This window comes from Penicillium argentinense (assembly GCF_028826775.1).
Source record: "Penicillium argentinense strain IBT 30761 chromosome Unknown utg000005l_segment0_segment0, whole genome shotgun sequence".
Taxonomy (NCBI): domain Eukaryota; kingdom Fungi; phylum Ascomycota; class Eurotiomycetes; order Eurotiales; family Aspergillaceae; genus Penicillium; species Penicillium argentinense.
This window is the reverse complement of record NW_026622664.1, coordinates 4,856,485-4,875,158: the sequence shown is the minus strand read 5'-3', so window position 1 is coordinate 4,875,158 and position 18,674 is coordinate 4,856,485. Positions and strand designations below refer to the sequence as shown.

Here is an 18,674-nt window from a genome sequence, read left to right as displayed (position 1 = left end):
AGGTGCCGGGAGGTAAGAATAAAACTACTTTCACCTCACTTTGAAATCAGAATCTCCCACCGAAATGAAGCATACATCCTAAAATTCTTCCGGATCAACCTCGTCGGGTGCTCGCAAGCAAGGGAGTACGAAGTACGCCAGGAATGCTCACTCACCGTATCCAGGGCTCATCCCCAGCACAACTTACCTGACCCCTTTACTCGACATCCTCTTCCTCCTTGCTGGCCGCCAGGAAGAAGCGACCCACCGGCTTACCCGGCTCCTCGTACTCAACCGTCAAGCGGGATAGGTGGCCCAGCAAATTCTCGATCTTGATATCACCTTTGCTGCGCTTCGCGCGGCCGAGATCATCAAGCCACTGAATCTTGTTCAGAATAAAATAGACGAGGGCTATGACAATCTCAACGCCCAGCGAGTAGCCCCAGACCCGGACAACAGTGACAATGTCAGTCCAGCCGTTCGTGGTCTCCACGAGCTGATCTGCAGGGTGCGTCTTCATATCCTGATTCGAGAACCAGCCAAACAAGCAAAAGATGGTGGCAAGAACGTCCACGCCCAGAATCGCGCTTACCAGTTGTAGAGATGGCCAGGCGTCGATGCCTCTGGTAACGAAGATCAGCCAGTTCTCCGTAAGTGCCACCTCCAAGAATACCACTTCCTGAATGGAACCCCAGTTTTGAATGACGCCGCCATTGGGAAGAAACATGGAGCCGCGTACCACCCACGTGCCCAGTGCAAGAAGCACTCCTAGCAGCGAGGAGATAAACCAGATCTTTGGGAGTTGCCACTCAACCGGACGTAGTTCAAACGATGCATTATCGTACGCCACAGCCACAGTTGCAAGGTCAGCGAAGAGAGCCAGAAAAACGACCAGCTCGACACGAATGCTTTCATTGAGGATAATCATCGCCGTCACGAGATAGATCTCCAGGTGCAAGCAAAGGGCAATCCGATACTGAATGTATGCCTTCATGCGGTGGAAAATCTGTCGTGCGACTTTGATCGAGTCGATGATAGTCGAGAGGCCAGGTTCGAGGAACACAATATCAGACGCAGACTGAGCGGCTTCAGATGCACCTTCCACAGCGATACCGCAATCAGCTTTCTTGAGCGAAGGAGCGTCATTCACACCGTCACCGGTCATAGCAGTCAAATGGCCGCGCTCTTGAAGCATCTGGACTACTTGGTACTTGTGCTCAGGGAACACCTCTGCAAAGCCATCTGCCTTTTCGACGAGATCCCCGGCCATTGCGCCGCTAAGGCCGCCATGAATAAGCTTGTCTGAGTTGTAGACTTTTGTGCCCAGTGCCAACATCTTGCACGTCTCTTTCGCAATAGCAATAGCATCACCAGTCAGCATTTTGACACTAATGCCAAGGTTCTGAGCTTCGCTAATGGTCTGAGCGGTATCTTCACGGGGTGGGTCGAACATAGGCAACATCCCAAGCAAGGTCCAGTCCTCGCCTTCCTTCTGAACGGCAACACCAAGAGATCGGAAGCCACGGTGCGCAAATTCTTGTGCTTTTGCCTTGTACACATTCGCAACTTCATTCGAGCAGTTCGTCAGTTGGAGTACTGCCTTAGGAGCACCCTTTGTGCAAGTGTAACGAGTTCCCTCACACGTGGCCACAGTGACAATTCGCTTCGATACTGGGTCAAACGGTGTAAAATTTTCAGTTGTCCAACCACGACGTAGGATCTCACGAGCTCGCGGATATTGCCGCAGTGACAGAACTGTTACCTTGTCAATCGGATCAAGCGACTCAGTGTTGTGCGAAGATGCGAGGGCAGCCACGGCAAATAGCCAGTCCACGTCAACGCCTTCGGCCACATATGGATCTCGGATACTCAGCTTGTTGGCAGTGAGAGTTCCGGTCTTGTCAGAACAGAGGATATCCACACCCTGTCTTCAGTTAGTATTTAACTCTGACAGATGTATGCTCAATATTTAGAGGGCAATACTCACAGCAAGAGATTCGATAGCCGTTAGTTTCTGCACAATCGCCTTCTTTTTCGCAAGATATGCTGCACCTACCGCCATGGTCGTAGTGGTCACTACAGGAAGACCCACTGGGACACCGATAATCAGGAGAGACAAGGTGTAATGTAACAGTGTCTGTTGTCCAGGTGAAGCAATGGGGATATGGCGGAAGAAGCCGCCAATCCAAGCAGCAAGAATCCAGGCCATAACGAGTATTAGCAGTGACGTTCCGATGTTATCCATGACAACTTCGAAGTGTCCAGCGCCCTTGGCGGATTGCACCATACTAGCAGTTCGGCCAACAAAGGAAGTCTTCGCGGGGGTTTGAACAACAGCGTAGGCCTTGCCGCGCTTGCAGCCAGTCGTGTAGTAAATCACGTCGCCCATATACCGGTCCACAGCGAGAGACTCTCCAGTGATGGCGGAATGATCGCAGGCGAGAATAGGATAGCCACGCTTCCGGGTCTTCTGCTGCAAGTTCTCCTCGCCTTTTTCATCCTGGGCATCACCTGCAGACCCGGCATGAGCATTCTCCTCTGCGTTCTTCTTACTCTCGTCCTCTTCATCATCCGATTCGGATCCTCCGCCAAGCATGCCTTGTTCTTGAAGCTGGTTGAACTCCTCCCATCCATTGGGGTCCTTGAAGTCGCAGATGATGTTTGCATCAGCGGGAACAACTTGGCCTTCTCCCACGATGATCTGATACTTAGTTAGCAAATTAAAAGAAAAGAAAAAAAGACAGGGTGATATCAATGACTTACCACATCACCTGGAACCAGCTCACGAGCCAGACACTCTTGTTGAGAATTATCACGCACGACAATGGCTCGCATGGCGATATCACCCTTAAGGCTGGCCACCACGTCAGCCGCCTGTTTCTCCTGGTACCAACCGACGGCGGCGTTCAGGCACAGAATGCCAATGATAACGCCGAAGTCAACCCAGTCTTCCAGACCAGCAGCAAGCAGTACCGCCAGCTCCATCACTAGATGAATCACATATTAGCATGTTCAGTTTGTCCGGGACAAAGAGAGAATATCGCATACCGTAGAGAATGGGGCCCTGGAAATACGACAGAATCTTGGCGATGGGGTTCTCTTTCTCGGAGACCAGTTCGTTCCAGCCTGAGCGACGTCGGCGAGTATTGACTTCCTCGCTGGAGAGCCCTTCTCGAATATCGGTGATGAGCCATTCATCGGGAAATCTCGGCCCCCTATCGTCAACCTGTCGAACATGCACCTTGCGCTTCTTCCACGGAGCGTACCAGACTCGTTGCTCTTCCACGCTGGCGGTGTCATCCGCAGTTGCACCGGGGTCTCGGTATGTCGACACGTATTTAACGAGTTTTCCATACTCATCCAAAGTGGCCCAATCCTCCTTAAGGGAGGCCCTTGAGATACGAGAACCGCGGCGGCCATCAGCGCGCTCTGCGTCGCCTTGGCTCGACATCCTGGTTGAACAGGTCGAGTAGGGGTGGGGTATCACAAGAAACACAGCGATGAGAGCGAGGCGAAGAGCGGGGAATGGATGAAGATGATTATGGTGGTGGTAAAGAGAGATGGAGAGGATGAAGAGGATGGGAGGGCAGGCAACCAACGGTGGTGGGAGGCAGTAAAGTGAGGGAGGCGCGCCTTCCCTTCCAGTTTCAACGGCAAACACACTGAAAAAAACCAACGACGAGCAACAGGCAACAAGCAGCAAACAATCCCCGAGTTGTTTTCCTTCCAATATTACCTCCCCCTCTTTCAGACCCTCATGCTGACGTCGACCGCAGGAAGCATTCGACACGATACCCCCCAGAGTCGTATACTCCTGTCTGCGGCCCGCTGGTACGGGACAGCGCTCGCCAAAAAGGGACCAACCGGCAGCGATTCGAGGAGATCTGACCGGCTTTGACGTATGCGACATTGGATAGGACCCTCCAGACGAACCTTTTCAACGCCGGGCCGTTTCTCGCAGCCATGGACCATGAGTGCGACCAGCCAGTGCCGGGGGCCCATTGGCACACATCCACGGATGCGCGCAAGGGTACCACCAGCACTTCCCCGTGGAACAATGGCTCAAGCCTTGTCGACCGGAAACTGATTCGCCAAATTACTAGTATTGAAATACCCTCGGGTACCGTTGCAGCTTGTTGCAGCTTCCATCTCGACTGTTTTATTGGCGCACATCCGGGTGGTTTCCTTTCGGCATGCCCACAAGGATGATCGTTTCGAGCAATCTTCTAACTACAAATCAGGATCTAGTTAATCTGGACGGAATGTCTAGGACAGTCGGAAACAGGAAGCATTCCGGATATTCACTGACCTTGCTTGTCCTAGTCTTTGTCAAAACCATTCCGCTGCTTGCCGAACATTGCGACCAACAAACACCTCGATGTCTTGCTATACCTACAGTACGGTTATTCATAAGGGAGGAAGCTGCAAGAATTTTCGAAGCGGGTTTACGTGTGCCCAAGCAGCAAATTGTCCAGCTACCAAGACCTTAGCTTTGGATAATATCAAGTTTATTCTATGACAGCCTATTCCACATTACAGCTATTAATCATCTGTATGTTCAAAGTATGTGAGATATCTATATGAGAGCAAGCGGAATTGAGCTTTTCGGGAGTGGGACGACAGAAGTCAGTCCAGGGAGCTCAAATTTGGAGTAATGTATACATCCCCGAGGGTCGCGTGGTAACTTTTGTGGACACTACACTTTAATATCTAGAGTCAGTCGCGGTGCTTCCATGGTGTTTAAGCGCAACACTTCAACGTTGCGATACCTCACATATCTTTTGATATTGCATGGACGGCTAGGCCAGGTTAACTGCGTACCTTTTTCTCATTCAAGTAACATCAAACACATTGCCTCTCGTTTCTTTACCAATCTACTTTTGCTTGCCAGTGGGAATGTTGAAGAACACGGCCGGAACACCAGGGGCAGCAGCACGGTCAACACGGTAGTAGCCCTTACGGTCGAACTGGATGATATCCCCAACCTTGAGCTCAGAAACGTTGCCGTCGGCGACAGCACTATCACGGAACTCAGTGTTGAGGTTGAGAACATCCTCCAGCTTGTCATCCTCGGACAGAGAGTCCTTGTTCAGCAGGTAGTCGAAGTCAACCAGCTCAACGGGGACGAGCTCCTGCCCCTCGGTGGCCAGCCAAGTGACCTTCTTCTCGGTCTTCTTCACATCACCGCCGGGGTTCAGCTCGAGCTCAAGCGCAGTGACGACGCCAGAAGCATCAGTGGTGATCTTGCGGACGAAAGCATTGCCCCAGTTCATCAGGGTGATCTCCTCGTCCTGCTTGAAGAGCTTGACATCCTCCTGCTCAAGGAGAACATTGGAGCTGAAAGCAACCGTCTTCATGCCAACAGCAGCATTCTTGGCGTGCTTGGCCTTCTGCTCGGTGTACGGGGTAGCCGGGCCGTTGGTGATGCTAGCCTTGACGACGTCCTTGTTCACGATGGCAGTGTGGCGGGGCGCAACAGGGTCAATGTACTTCTTGTTGGTGGCCCAGACTGTAATTTTTCAGTGTTAGAACTGAACTCGATCATGCTATTTGCTAGTGGATCAAAGAAATACATACTGAGAGCCCAGTCGAAGAGAGTGACGGCCTTGGAGGGACCCTGCTTGAGGATGAATTCCCGGAGAGCAGGAATGGTCATACCGCGACGTCTGATACCGCGGATAGTAGGGAATCGAGGGTCGTCCCAGCCCCAGACAACGCCAGACTCCACAAGCTTGGTCAGCTTACGCTTCGACAGAAGGGTGCGGATGAAGTTCATGCGAGCAAAGTCCCAGACCTGGACACCGCGCAGGTTGAGGGCATCCAGCATCCACTGGTACTGGGGGTTGCGGTCACGGTACTCGCTTTGAACAACGTCAGCCTGGTTGATAAAAACTAATCGAATAGAAGGAACACATACATGGTACGCAGGGCGTGGGTAACACCCTCCATCGAATCGACGATAGGGCACTAAATAAATGAATTAGTCAAAAGGCCGAGGCCAACGGGGTTGGATGTGACATACCGCACTGTCAATCGTTAGTTATCCTTTCTCATTCATAGATTGAGCGGACAGAGCGGCTACTTACAAGTCATAGGTGGGGTAGATCTTCCACTTGGTGCCGGTTCGGTGGTGAGAAGCCGGGTTGCAACGGTAGATGACAGGGTCGCGAAGAGCCTTGTTCTTGTCATCCGCAGAGATCTTGGCACGAATGCACCAGCGGAGACCCTCAGGGGTGCCCTTCTTCATCTCCTCAAAATGAGTCAAGCTCTCCTCGGGAGTAAGCTCACGGCGCTGGCTGGGGATACCATCGAAACGCTGGGCCTGCATAGTCTCCTTGTCAGTGTCATCGGCGTAGGCCTTGCCAGCCTTAATGATCTCAAGACCATAAGAATAGCTGGGAAGAGTTAGTGAATTCTCATCCGGTTGGGAGTGGTGGTTGCAAGACTAACAGCTCATCGAAGTAGTCGCTAGTGTAGGACACCTTGTTGGGCTTGATGCCCATCAGAGCAAGGTCTTCCACGATCTATAAAATTGTCAGCAAGCTTCTCCGAAAGGATTGGGGAAACTGGTGAAACTAACTGCATCCTGGAACTCCTGCTTCTCGTTGGAGGGGTTGGTATCGTCGAAACGCAGGAGAAGAGTGCCGTTGTACTTCTCATGAGCAAAGTAGTCGTTGAGAAGAGCAGCTTTGGCCTGAAGAGAGTTAGCTTATGCTGTTCAGTATTTGACAATTAGTTAAGAGGAAATTTACATGTCCAATGTGCAGGTATCCACTAAAACGGATAGTTAGCCTTCTGTCACGTCAAGGGAGGGAATATGCAACTTACGAAGGCTCGGGAGGGAAGCGAGTGACGACTCCCTACATTGAGGCTCTTGGTTAGTTTTGCTATGTTCACAACAAGAAAGCCAATTTGCAGAATTGACAAACCTGCTCGGTGTTCTTCAGAGCAATATCGTAGCTAGCACCCTCCTTGGACTTGGCACTCTTCTTCTCCTTTGCGGCAGCGTTCAGAGCATCAACAGCACCAGCGGTCCAGGGACACAACTCCTCCAGGAAACGGTACCAACGTGTCAAGTTGACGAGAGAGCCCTTCTTCAAAGCAGCAACGGCAACACGGTTGCCTCGCAGAGCACCCCAAATCGCAATGTCTGGGGTCGAAAGAGAGTAGCCGCAGACGAAAGAACGGAGAAGAAGGTGGGTATCAAGACGCTGCAGGGTAGGGTCAAGCGCCTTGAAGTCGAGGGTAGCCAGGGAATCGAGCTGGGAAATCCATTCGGCCTCCTATGTCAAAAACTCGAGTCAGATACTATGTAGATTGCGTCCTTAGGTGGGGGTGACTCGCGAGCTTGGTATCCTTGCCGGAAAGGAAGGGGAAGGCAGAGCAGAGCTCGTTGATGCAGTCCAGAGTGCCGATGACAGACTTTCCGCTGGTAGTGAGCTGGACAATGGCCTTGTCTCCCCCGCTCAAAACCGCGGTATCCTCATAATTAATATCGATAACCGGAGCGGGACGAGCGGCGTTGAGAGAAGTCGCAATGAGCACAGCTGGGAGAAGAGCGGCGTGGTTCCCGCGGGTGGCCACGGTAAGCTGAAATTGGGTCATTTTGTAGGATTTCGCACAACAGGAAGATGTGTGAATTAACCAATTTGACTCCACGGTAAATTAATTTGACGGAGGGGTAGTCATTATCGCGATCGGTAGTCGGCCACACATTTATCCGGGCACCGGAAGCTTGCCGGCAGAAAACAGTTACATCTCCGTCTGATCATCCAACACCAGCCATGTCGTCCCTCGGCGTCACACTGCCCGCTGCGGCACGCAGCATTCTCTCGTCATGCCGATCGTCGATCCGGGAGGCTACCATTGTCCCTGCTTTCCCGGCCTTTCGTCAGGTTCGGGGTATGGGAAGCAATCCGCAAGCCAAGGGCAAGGGGAAGAAAGCAGCAGCCAAGACTTCTCGCCGCGGGCCCCAGGAATTCAGGCAAAAGAGCTTGAAGGATATGGAGCAATTTGCTTTGTGTGATGCGATGCGGTAAGTCCGATATTTGTTCTTCGCTGGCTAATTGCAGCATCTCGGTGGTTCGGGTTTCTGACGTTTTTTCTACAACAGCTATATTCGTGCCCTGGAGGTCGGCCGCAATCCCACATCTGTGAAATACGAGGCGCACATTCGCTTGCGAACGAGGAAAGATGGTCCCGTTATCCGAAACATGATCCGATTTCCCCATGCCGTCCAAACAGAATCCCGCATCTGTGTTATCTGTCCCCCGGACTCGAAGCAAGCGAAGGATGCGCTCGCTGCAGGCGCAGTGCTTGTGGGCGAAGAGGAGGTCTTTGAAGCTGTGAAGGCAGGCATAATTGAGTTCGACCGGTGTTTGGCTCACCCAGACAGTGTTCCGGCTTTGAACAAGGCTGGACTGGGTCGTATCCTCGGTCCCCGAGGCCTGATGCCCAGCGCCAAGGCCGGTACTGTTGTCGAAGACGTTGCTTCTCGTGTCGAGGATCTTCGCGGAGGTACCGTCTACCGTGAGCGTGATGCTGTCATTCGTCTTCCTATTGGTCAACTGGGATTCTCTCCGGAGCAATTGCGCGACAACCTGCGGACAACGATTGAGCAAATCAAGAAGGATGCCTCCGGTCTTAACGACCGTATCAACAAGGAAATCTACGAAGTGGTACGTGATTAGCTATGTCGCGATCTCTTTGAATAACCTGCTAACGATTGGTGCAATAGGTCCTGAGCTCTTCTAATGGCCCCGGCTTCAGCCTGAATGGAGAGTTTAAGACCGACGCCTCCCCCGAAACCTCTGCCTTGACCGGCGTGTAAAGTATTTGCTGTCTAATATTTCTATTGGCGTGTACAGATTTTGTTTTATTAGGAAAGGGCATGGTGTATCATGGTATCATTTCTATTGAATAGAGACTCCCACAAACCTGAACGCCGACGCTATGCATTTCCAGCCCGTATTTGATGCTGGGGCGATCTATACCTTCAAATTTTTTAGTGCTGCAATTGCACTCACGTCCTCGCCCATTAAGTCGTAGAGACGCAAGACCGCCATGGTTCTTTTATCTCGCGTGGCGACGGCCTGGCTGGCCTGCTCCAGCGCAGTCTTGAGATCCAACAGCACTGTGGATCTGATTTTGTTCTCGCGCGGTTGTTGTGCAAGAAGGAAGGGGTGCTTTTCACCAACCCGAGAAGCGATCGATGTGAGGACGACATATTTCTGAACATGGCGTTCAAGCCGTTTCAGTGACACAGGTGCAGCTCCATCTTCAAGCTCCTCTTCATCACTATCCTCGCTGCTGCCATCGTAAAAATCGGATTCGGTGGCGGATTCATCGGTGTCCATTGTCTTCTCCTCTGGAGTCGACGCATTCTTGATCATCAGTCGATGTTCCAATTCTTCCATCCGATCCGCATAGTCAAGCAAGTCCTTGCCAATGTCTGCATGCGCGCGCAGTTGTCGTTTCTGGTTCAACAGCCCATCCACCTCTCGTCGCCGAGCTTCCACTTTGTCCCGAATCGACTGCAGGTCTCGTTGAAAGGACAGTAGGCCCACTTTCACACCTTCAATCTTCTCCTCGCCTCCGCGTAGAGCTGTGCCCAGCGAGAGGAAGTCTTGGTAGTTCTCATTGACCAGATCCAATAGTTCCTTGTTCAGCGATTGCTCTAAACTCCGTAGTTCTTGCCGCAAATCCTCCAGGCTCTGATGTCGGTTGGTCAAGGATGAAAGAAACGTCGCCGGGTCGAAATCAGGGGCCAGAAAGGACACTCGAGATAGCGGCTCGGGGAAGGGGAGGCCAGAGGGGTCCTCGTCGAAGTCGGAGTCGGAGTCCGACCCATCAGGGTCACCAAACTGGCGGAATTAGTTAGCGTTCATGAAGATGTGCAAGTGGATTTGGAAATATGGTGTCATACATGGAACCGATTCATGGCCGTTGCACGCAACAACAAACAAGCAACAAGCAGTCGAGGTGGCAGATGCAGCGGAGTGATGGAGCGGGCCAGCCTAACGTGGCCGAGTCTTGGCGTCTGTTTGGGACGAAACCGCCTTGAGGTTCCATCCAAAGTAATCCTCCACCCCAAATGTCTCCCGGGCCTCCACAACTCACTTGCTGCCAGCGCATAGGAAGCGCATGCACCGCGCGCCTGCGACTTGGATGCACCTCTCCTCGTGAGTTGTAGCCGTGTGGCCTCCTGCAGACTTTCGAGATAACCGAAGCGGGGTATGCCTCCGCGCGCTGTCCTGCGAAGATAGTGCTGTGTCGCATTGGTGAGCGATGGATCCAGACGCCCAGGCCCCACGCTGGGATGGCAGTCGGATGTCCTCGTCGTCATTCCCTCGACACGGATGGTCCCGACTGTCTCCGCCCTACGCGCCCCCGGCGGGCGATGTAGGACCCTCCCACTATGCAAGCTGGCGCCCCTTCAATGCTGCAGCCGATGAACCAGATCCCGAGTCCCTTCTTCACACAACGTCCCTGCGTCAAATGAACCAAGATCTCCGGCACTTGTCTCGAAACAATCACAGCAACCCTCGGACTGACTCTAAACGACCCTCAACGCAACCCTCTCAACCGGTCCTGGTGCGCGCATACTCCGGCAATGCAGACGACACGGCTGTCAAGCCATCGACCATGTCACCTCGTCGGCTCTTCCCATTCACGACCTCGAAGAGCTCGGCTGCCTCCCGTCCGTCGGGGCCGCCGCTCCCAGCAGACAAGGAATTCAGTATCGAGAGCATATTGCAGGCCATCGAGCCCGATATCCGCGGCACATTGGACTCGATCGCCGAGATCTGTGGACGCAGCAAACTGAGTCTTGCCAATGAATATGGAAGCCATATTGCACCGTTGGGCGAGATTCGTGCTCCGCCCGGCGGCCTCGGGCCCGTGGAAGAGGCCAGCTCGACCGATGAACGACGTGCCGATGAAGGAGTAGCCATTTTTGATGGCGAGGCTGGTCTGATGGACCCGGGCCGAGAAATCCATCTGTTCTCTTTCTATCGGTATCTGGAACGTCTCCGGCAAGCTGCTTCTGTGCGAGAACACGATGGTACCACTGGCTTAGGCCTTTCCATACAGGCGGATATATCACGATCTGCGACACAGCTGGATGCTGTTCCTGTTGGAGACCTTCCAGTTCCGCAGCCGACTCGTGAATTTTTCTCCAAGTCACAGAGTGGCCGAGATCTTCTGGCGAAAAATGGCACCTCTGATCATGAGGACGGCAAATTCCGGAGCATTGCGACCTCTCTAGAAGTGCATCTTGATGCACAGGCAGATGGGCCGGAAAGTTCTACCGAACCCCTGTCGTCTGCATCAAGCTTACCCAATCCCCATCCTTCACGCTCAGCGCCCAAAGCATCATGGTATGCGCCAGAGGCGGTTCGCTCTGTGCTAGGCTGGTTGAGATGGACTGCTTGCTTGGCAGAGCCTGAATCTCAACCGGCGCTGCAGTCTGCTGAAAGTCGACTGCGCGCCATGCTTGAACGAACCACCGATGATAGTGCCATCTGACTTCGGGACCTCGGCCTGGGTCGTGCAGATATAGATCCGAACTATAACGATTTTACGAACGCGTCGTCTCATTCAATGATTCCTTTTATTGGTTCTTTCTAGCAAGTTCATATAATACTTATAAGATGGAATCGCCTCCAAATTAACGTTGTCTTTTAATGAAAACGATTGCTGAACCACTCCGCCCGTTCTTGGCTTTCCAGGTATCCAATAGCACTTACATTCAAACTCCTACCTGGAGCGGCACATAAGGACAATGGTAGATGTGATATTCTGCTCTGCACATAAATAACCTGCACCGATTTTACCCGTTTCTTTACCCCGAGCCATTAGCCATCAAGTTACGGTGTAGGTGACGAGGCAGCTAATTGGATAGGTGACCGGGCAAGGAGCCCGGTATAAAGTAGGTCATAGGCTATTCAATATGGTAAGAACGGGGTAATTTTGAAATGGAAACAAATGGAGAGATATCCACATGCAACGCCTGAATCAATGCGATGTAATAGTATAAGTTGGATATTGTAAACAACAGGCCTGACAAACTTTTCAGTCGCATTCCAAGCGAATGCTCTAAGATGTCCGATCGGTATGTTGCACGCCTCCGATGATAGTCTTCGCAAAGTCTTCAAATCGCGGATATGACCAGCCGTCCTTATATCGTTCAACGAGTGGCCTCAAATCTGGTTCGGCAGGAGGCTGTGCTTCTTTCCCCTCGTCCTCTTCTTCCTCATCTTCGTCATCACTCGCAGGCTCCATTTTGCCTTCGACCAATTCCCCAAACTTCACATCTACGGGCACTTTGCCCAGGAAAGGAATGCTCAATTGCTGCGCCATGACCTCGCCGCCACCACTGGAGAAAAGATTGCTGACCTCCCCGCAGCAAGGGCAGGCATATCCAGACATATTTTCAATAACACCCAGCACAGGAATACTCGTTTTGACACAGAAGTTCGCTTCCTTGCGTACATCCGACGTTGCAACCGCCTGGGGTGTCGTTACGAGCACCGCGCCCGTGAGTCTAGGCATATTATTCTGTGCCGCAAGTGCCGCATCCGCCGTGGAGAGTGTCAAAAGCTGCTCCGCCAAAGCGATATGCTCGTCACTGGTACCAGGAGGCGTATCAATGAGAAGATAGTCTGTCAAACCCCAGGCCACATCGGACAAAAATTGGCGAATCATAGCTGTTTTCTTGGGGCCGCGCCAAATAACGGCATCGCCCCGATCGCGGAGAAGGAAACCGAGGGACATGCATCGGAGAGAGCCACGGGGATGTGATGAGGATGAAGAGGTCGCATCTGTTGGCTGCGCGGCATCATGGACTGCAACTGGAAGCCATCCTCCCGGCGACTGCGTTATTTTTGCGCCTTCGAGACCGACTAGTCGCGGGATTGAAGGGCCTGTCAAATCGATATCGAGAATTCCGACGGATTTGCCTTGAAGAGAGAGCGCCAGCGCGAGTTGGAGGGTCACTGAGGATTTGCCGACGCCTCCTTTGCCGGAAAGGACCTATCATCCCTCTCAGTTAGCTCTGTAATCCTTCAGGCACATCGTCAAGTGAATTATGCCGCGCAAGACTTGCATTCGCGCCTTCGTTATCGATAAGAGGCTGGTGAGGGGCAAAGTCTGCAGTGGCGTTGCTTTCGAAGTCTTCGGCAAGGCGCGCATTCTGCAAGCTAGGGTAGACCTACTAGGACGATATTCTTCACCCCGTCGAGAGGCATCTTTGCGCAGTCAATATTGGTGCGGAAAATTGGAGAAAAGCAGAAGGGATCCTGTTAAGGTTCAAATGTAGAGGTGGGGGCCGATGTTCGGATTGCTTATCAATCGCCCTCTGACTAAAACAACGACCGTCTAGTTATGGACAAATGAGACGCTTCTACGAGATTGGAACATGGATCATTGGGTAGAATTCTCTTATTACTAAGATCAATATAGTCTACCTAGATTTAATGTGCTTCACGTCTTGTGTGCACTGCGTGTATCATTAAGCGTCCGTGGAGATCTATCCAGCGACAACTCGTTTTCGTGACTCCCGACGGCAAGTAGAGCAAATGACATGGCGCTCTAGGTCCATTTCTGAACAACCACGCCTCCGCGCTTGAACTCGGGCAGGTCACCAAGGGTGACAGCCCGGTCGTTCAGTTCCTTGCTCGGGAATGTAGTCATTAGCACCCAGGAGCGGCTCTGACTATCGGGGGATGCGGCAGCAACGAATGAATAGACATCGCCCATTGTCGCAGTGGTGTTGAAACGAGAAGTCAGACGAGTTCCGTCGCCCAGGCGAATTTGAAGAGTAACTGCGGGTTGCGATTCATCCACCTGGGGCTCGGGGGGCCACCACTCGACTGGGCGGGAGCGGCGGGGGGTGCAGATGGCTGGCTCTGGATACCAGGAGTCGGGCTTCCAAGACGCTGGCCAGCGCCAGAGAAGGGCTTGTACTTGGGCTTCGGTTTGGTGAATTTCTCTTCGTGTTGCTTCAATTCAACGTCCACTTCCTGTCCTGCCTGAACATTCATAATCGTCAGAGGGGCGCGACCCTGGCGGATACCCTCAAGAATCTCGGCGTTACGAGGATCGTCGGATCGATAAAGATCACCATCGTCAACCGAGAATCCATCGGCCCAGAAGTGGAGGGTTCGCTGAACGCGCTGGGCACGCTCTGGTGCAGGGCCGGCCAGGTCTTCAACTACACGGCTTGGGGCGTCGTCGCCGCCGAGGGTGCGCGCGGTGCCGGTGAAATGAGAAGGACGCGATTGAGGTTCGTCTGAAGGCGGGGGCTGGGCCCTATTCGCTCAGAAATTAGCACCAGAGTCATAGATCACTAGTTCGATGTTCCACAGCTTACCGTCGAGCCTTTTCGAGAATCTTCTTCTTGAGATCGTCCGGGTTTTGCACAGCCAGTCCGGACTTCTCTCCTCCCGCAAAGAAATCTTGATCCACCGAGTCATCGTCATCCGACGAGTCGTGGCCGCCGTCTCCCGTAGAAAAATCCCCCAGTGTCGCAAACTTCTTTTTGGGTGCCGAGAGGCGGGAAGATGACGAAGCCTCCGGAGCAGCCGAAGTAGCTGTAGCAGCACCTCCACCCAGTGTACGGCCTCCTCCAGGTGCATTAGAAGATTGTTCAGTGCCGAGTTGTCGGCCACCGCCTGTGTTCATTTCCTGTAAGGCCTCATCTTGCTCCGCGAAGAACTCGGTTACAGCCGCTTCGATGTCGCCGTGGTTGGCTGCCAGGTATTGCTGGGCCTAGAAAAAGACATCCGTACGTAAGGCGACTGATGTGAGTGTTCTGTGGAGTTTGTTATCTTACCTGTTCAGGCTGTGTGCCTGTCATAGCACAGAACTGAGATACGACCTCATCGTGCTCTGCGGGGTTGTGGTCCATGTTCGAGCTTGTTGATAGCTCTAGATTCAACGGTAAGCAGGTTCGAGTTTCGCAATAGTTTTCAAGGAAAATAAAACAGGTGTTTCAGGTTGTGTGATGTGACGAAGAGGTGTTTTGGAGAAGACAGCCAGCAGTGATGGATGAGCCAGCTAAACAGCCGCGGGCAGGTACGTCACTGCAATTGGTCAGCCGGAGCGGAGGATCTTCCGGTCGACGCCTGAGGCCGACAACGGCCATTACTGTAGTGTGCCTCAACACTTTTTGCATTTTCTTCCATTCATGATTGATCAAAATTAGATACGGGTATTTAGGGGGAAACTGAGCTTGTACACATTTATTTAGGCATGATAGTACATTCCGGCCTCGAATTCACAGCTTTGCTAGAGCTCGGTCTTGAGTGGCCTGGGAAGTATATAACTATGCGTGCACACTAGTGTAGTGTATTCACCTATCCAAAACAAACACCTCGCAGTGTTTCCACAACTATGTGATCACATATTACCAGTGCTACTATTTAAATATATGTGACTCCATTTTAGAAGTGTGAGCAACGTGAAATTTCCTGGCTCTGCTAAGAAGACATGTGAATGTGAAGTATTTTCCTCAGTTCAGACGTTGTCTCGCTCTCATCCCACTACTTTACCTTGGATTCCGAGAAGCCTGACAGGTAGAGCACGGCACCGAGCTTGAGAAATCTCAAGGATGTTGAGAAGGTTCCTTATAATATGCAACGCAAACACATGCCCTTATACTGCATTAGAGTATGCCTGCTAAGACGCGATGCCCAGGTATAAGCTGTGAGAAAGGGGGTATTGTAGTTATTCAATTGAAACGTGGCGGTTTGCAATATACCAACTATCTATTGCCATAGTAAAGAGAAAGATGCTATTACACAATGTACCGTGGATTACACCTCAAACATTGTCACCTCTGATCTGGCCATTAGCCTCTTCCCCGTCTCAAGGCCCTGAAGCAGTAACCAAGCAATATCGCTTACCTAATCCGACCCACAGAGGAACACCTCCATGGCGGGTCCCAGGTTAACCATCCCGTGCCTCTCGCCGTCTCGATCTCCGTTGTTGACCCCTCGCAATACCTGTTATCCTTCTGTGGTCATGGCCTCCCACTCTGCTGGCTCGCGAACCGAGCTCTTTGACTCCGCCGTCGCTGTTCCCTCCGATTCGGAAAACTACTCGGCAAACAACGAGATGACTTCGACACAGTCGGAGTCTCCATCAAGCTCCAGTTCTAGTGCACCTATGATCCTCTACCAGCCTCCTAGCATCTGGGGTCTCCTGCGTGGTGCTGCGATCAATTTATTCCTTCCCTTCGTGAACGGCCTGATGCTGGGATTCGGCGAACTGTTCGCCCATGAAGCGGCTTTCCGCCTGGGATGGTCGAATACCAAGGTACGTCGCATATAGATACAACATCATATCCTATTCGATTTGTTCATCCATTAACGGTAAATCACTCTCAGATCTTCCCGACTTATCGCCGTGCACACCCCGTGGGCCCGGGTGTCGAGATTCGCGAGCTTCCGTCAGAGCGCCGTAGGATCTTGAACGATACAGCCTCTCTGGAGTGAACATTGTTGATTCACTCAGCCACCTCATATATTGCAACACGTCTTTTTTGCGAAGTCCCAAGAGCTGCATTCGCCTGGGAAATACAAAAGCGGCATATTTTTGATTTGAGTGATACCTGCCGTACCCCGTTACATGGACTTTTCTTTTTCTTTTTCTTTTTCTTCATGTACATAGAGTACTCAGATGGCGCTTGGTGAACTGGAAAATACGCGAATTTTTGAAAGAATAAAACCAAATATCCCCTGGTAGCGAGCTGTACGCTGAATGACCCCATGTATCTCGCGCAGTCTGAACCCGCAGTTGCGACGGCTGTTTACCCGTCTTGGCCGCCCGGCAGAAAAAGTCTCCCCGACAAACGCAGGAGACTCTACTCTCCGCTACCGCAATCCGATCTACGTTCGTTATAACCACAAAATGATGGGAGCTGCCGGCCTGAAAGGGCCCAGTGCGGCCGCCGTATTTGCGCAGCAACGGCTGACCGCAGTGCCTCGATCCTATCGATCGGTTAGTCTCGTTCCTGGCATCACCCGTCGAACATCGAAATTGACTGATTCCCTGCCCAGATCTCGACTTTCCGATCACAGCACTCGCGAATTACCACCCGACCGGGCCAATTGGCCTCAGGTCTTTCTGGAAATGCTCCCTGGCGGACCGCGTCCATTGCTGCTGGACCGGCTGCTGTCCGTTTTAACTCGACTTCCTCCAGCGAGACACCTGCTTCTACCTCGGAACCCATTGCGTCGGACGGAGCATCGCAGGCCACCGACCTCCTCTCTTCTGATATCAGTTCGATCCCCGAGCACCTTGGATACCTGAAGGAGCTTGGACTGGATTATGGCATCGGTCCTTCGTCGATGATCGAGTGGTTGATCGAGCATATCCACATCTGGGGTGGTTTGCCATGGTGGGCTAGTATTGTTGGCGCGGGTGTCGCTGTTCGCCTCGCGCTGCTCAAACCTATGCTTGATGCCTCGGACAACGCCGCCAAAATGCACAACATGAAACCCCAGAGCGAGCCTCTCCGAGCGGAGATGACGCGCGCTATGAAGGAGAATAACCAGATTGAAATGCAGAAGAAGAGAGCCGAGCTGTCGCAGCTCAACAAGGAACATGGTGTCAGTGCTTGGAAGAGTCTTGTCTCCATGTTGCAGATCCCTCTTGGATTCGGTACTTTCCGAGTTGTGAGAGGCATGTGCTCTCTTCCCGTTCCGGCCTTGCTGGACGAAAGTCTGCTCTGGATCAAAGATCTTACAGTGCATGACCCGCTTTATATTCTGCCGGCGCTGAGCTCAATGATGATGTACTTTACATTCAAGGTTTGTGATTTGCCCATGTTTGACTGAGCTATATAACCCAACTAACGTCGATCATAATAGCGCGGTGGCGAGACCGGCCTCTCGGACATGTTCAATACAAGTATGGGCAAGACTATACTGATAGGTCTGCCGACGCTTTCTTTCGCCTTCATCGCGACCATGCCAGGCGCCCTTCAGCTCTACTTCTGTGCCACTGGTGCTTTCGCCCTTGCCCAGGCCTATGTGATCAATAACACAACCATCCGCACGATGTTGGGCATGACCATTCCTAGAAAAGTCACTGCTAATTCTGCAGCTGGAGCGGAGACTAGAAACTACCTGGCGGAGCTTCAGGAGCGCGTGAACAAGCGCCAAAAGCAACTGAGGGAGGAATACAAGAACGCTTCCGAACCTGCAGAGCCGAAAGAAGTCAGCAAAATCGACAGCATGATGTCCGGCGTCAGTAGCCATTTCAAGAAGGTGGCGGGTGAGGTCAATGACACTATGCGGGAAAAGATGGGCCAGGGTCCAGCCAAGAATGCTGATGGCTCCCCCGCTGCGCCGCCGCGTCTCACTGATGCTGAGCGAAGGAAGGCAGAGGAATATGAGAAGGAGCAGCGGTCCCTCGATGAGTACCGTCGCGCGGAGCGCAACCATGCTCGTCGGAAGGCCCAAATGCAAGCCCTTCGAAATGAGCGGGACAAGGCCCAGGCTTCTCTGAAGCGGCATCAGGACGCTGCCAAACAGCAGCAGTCCCAAAACCGGAAGTGATCTCTATCAGCATGTATAAAGTGTAAATTATGGCGCTGTGCTTGGCATTTGTGTTTTCATGTATTCCAGGGTTAGATCTACGTTCAACCACACTCCACCACAATTAGTGTATATTAGCTTTGACTTGCAATA

At 52.3% G+C, this 18,674-nt stretch overlaps 9 protein-coding genes across 9 annotated transcripts; 4 read left to right on the top strand and 5 right to left on the bottom strand.

Moving 5' to 3' along the window:
* Positions 1 to 196: 196 nt before the first annotated feature.
* N7532_006619 (putative plasma membrane H(+)ATPase) lies at positions 197 to 3,430 on the bottom strand (the record flags this gene model as incomplete). The annotated part of the gene is made up of 4 exons (XM_056619113.1): positions 197 to 1,903; positions 1,967 to 2,680; positions 2,743 to 2,966; positions 3,028 to 3,430. 4 exons carry the CDS (start codon positions 3,428 to 3,430, stop codon positions 197 to 199), a joined length of 3,048 nt encoding a protein of 1,015 aa, XP_056475272.1.
* Positions 3,431 to 4,853: 1,423 nt separating this feature from the next.
* Positions 4,854 to 7,584, bottom strand: N7532_006618 (glutamate--tRNA ligase GUS1; the record flags this gene model as incomplete). Its single annotated transcript, XM_056619112.1, has 11 exons — positions 4,854 to 5,488; positions 5,557 to 5,840; positions 5,897 to 5,946; positions 6,002 to 6,005; positions 6,066 to 6,374; positions 6,430 to 6,503; positions 6,560 to 6,673; positions 6,732 to 6,753; positions 6,808 to 6,839; positions 6,909 to 7,262; positions 7,399 to 7,584. The coding sequence occupies 11 exons, from the start codon at positions 7,582 to 7,584 to the stop codon at positions 4,854 to 4,856; spliced, it is 2,064 nt and encodes a 687-aa protein (XP_056475271.1).
* A 179-nt stretch (positions 7,585 to 7,763) lies between these two features.
* N7532_006617 (mitochondrial 54S ribosomal protein uL1m) lies at positions 7,764 to 8,809 on the top strand (the record flags this gene model as incomplete). Its single annotated transcript, XM_056619111.1, has 3 exons — positions 7,764 to 8,014; positions 8,093 to 8,657; positions 8,717 to 8,809. The coding sequence occupies 3 exons, from the start codon at positions 7,764 to 7,766 to the stop codon at positions 8,807 to 8,809; spliced, it is 909 nt and encodes a 302-aa protein (XP_056475270.1).
* Positions 8,810 to 8,966: 157 nt separating this feature from the next.
* Positions 8,967 to 9,919, bottom strand: N7532_006616 (COG2 family protein; the record flags this gene model as incomplete). The annotated part of the gene is made up of 2 exons (XM_056619110.1): positions 8,967 to 9,842; positions 9,905 to 9,919. 2 exons carry the CDS (start codon positions 9,917 to 9,919, stop codon positions 8,967 to 8,969), a joined length of 891 nt encoding a protein of 296 aa, XP_056475269.1.
* Positions 9,920 to 10,266: 347 nt separating this feature from the next.
* Positions 10,267 to 11,505, top strand: N7532_006615 (uncharacterized protein; the record flags this gene model as incomplete). Its single annotated transcript, XM_056619109.1, has 1 exon — positions 10,267 to 11,505. One exon carries the CDS (start codon positions 10,267 to 10,269, stop codon positions 11,503 to 11,505), a length of 1,239 nt encoding a protein of 412 aa, XP_056475268.1.
* A 570-nt stretch (positions 11,506 to 12,075) lies between these two features.
* Positions 12,076 to 13,226, bottom strand: N7532_006614 (Mrp/NBP35 family ATP-binding protein; the record flags this gene model as incomplete). The annotated part of the gene is made up of 2 exons (XM_056619108.1): positions 12,076 to 13,011; positions 13,194 to 13,226. The coding sequence occupies 2 exons, from the start codon at positions 13,224 to 13,226 to the stop codon at positions 12,076 to 12,078; spliced, it is 969 nt and encodes a 322-aa protein (XP_056475267.1).
* Positions 13,227 to 13,763: 537 nt separating this feature from the next.
* Positions 13,764 to 14,887, bottom strand: N7532_006613 (protein phosphatase regulator SHP1; the record flags this gene model as incomplete). The annotated part of the gene is made up of 3 exons (XM_056619107.1): positions 13,764 to 14,289; positions 14,351 to 14,748; positions 14,813 to 14,887. The coding sequence occupies 3 exons, from the start codon at positions 14,885 to 14,887 to the stop codon at positions 13,764 to 13,766; spliced, it is 999 nt and encodes a 332-aa protein (XP_056475266.1).
* A 1,115-nt stretch (positions 14,888 to 16,002) lies between these two features.
* On the top strand, positions 16,003 to 16,475 carry N7532_006612 (TOM13-domain-containing protein; the record flags this gene model as incomplete). Its single annotated transcript, XM_056619106.1, has 2 exons — positions 16,003 to 16,296; positions 16,368 to 16,475. The coding sequence occupies 2 exons, from the start codon at positions 16,003 to 16,005 to the stop codon at positions 16,473 to 16,475; spliced, it is 402 nt and encodes a 133-aa protein (XP_056475265.1).
* A 265-nt stretch (positions 16,476 to 16,740) lies between these two features.
* N7532_006611 (membrane insertase OXA1) lies at positions 16,741 to 18,542 on the top strand (the record flags this gene model as incomplete). Its single annotated transcript, XM_056619105.1, has 3 exons — positions 16,741 to 16,980; positions 17,040 to 17,792; positions 17,853 to 18,542. 3 exons carry the CDS (start codon positions 16,741 to 16,743, stop codon positions 18,540 to 18,542), a joined length of 1,683 nt encoding a protein of 560 aa, XP_056475264.1.
* Between the last annotated feature and the right edge of the window lie 132 nt (positions 18,543 to 18,674).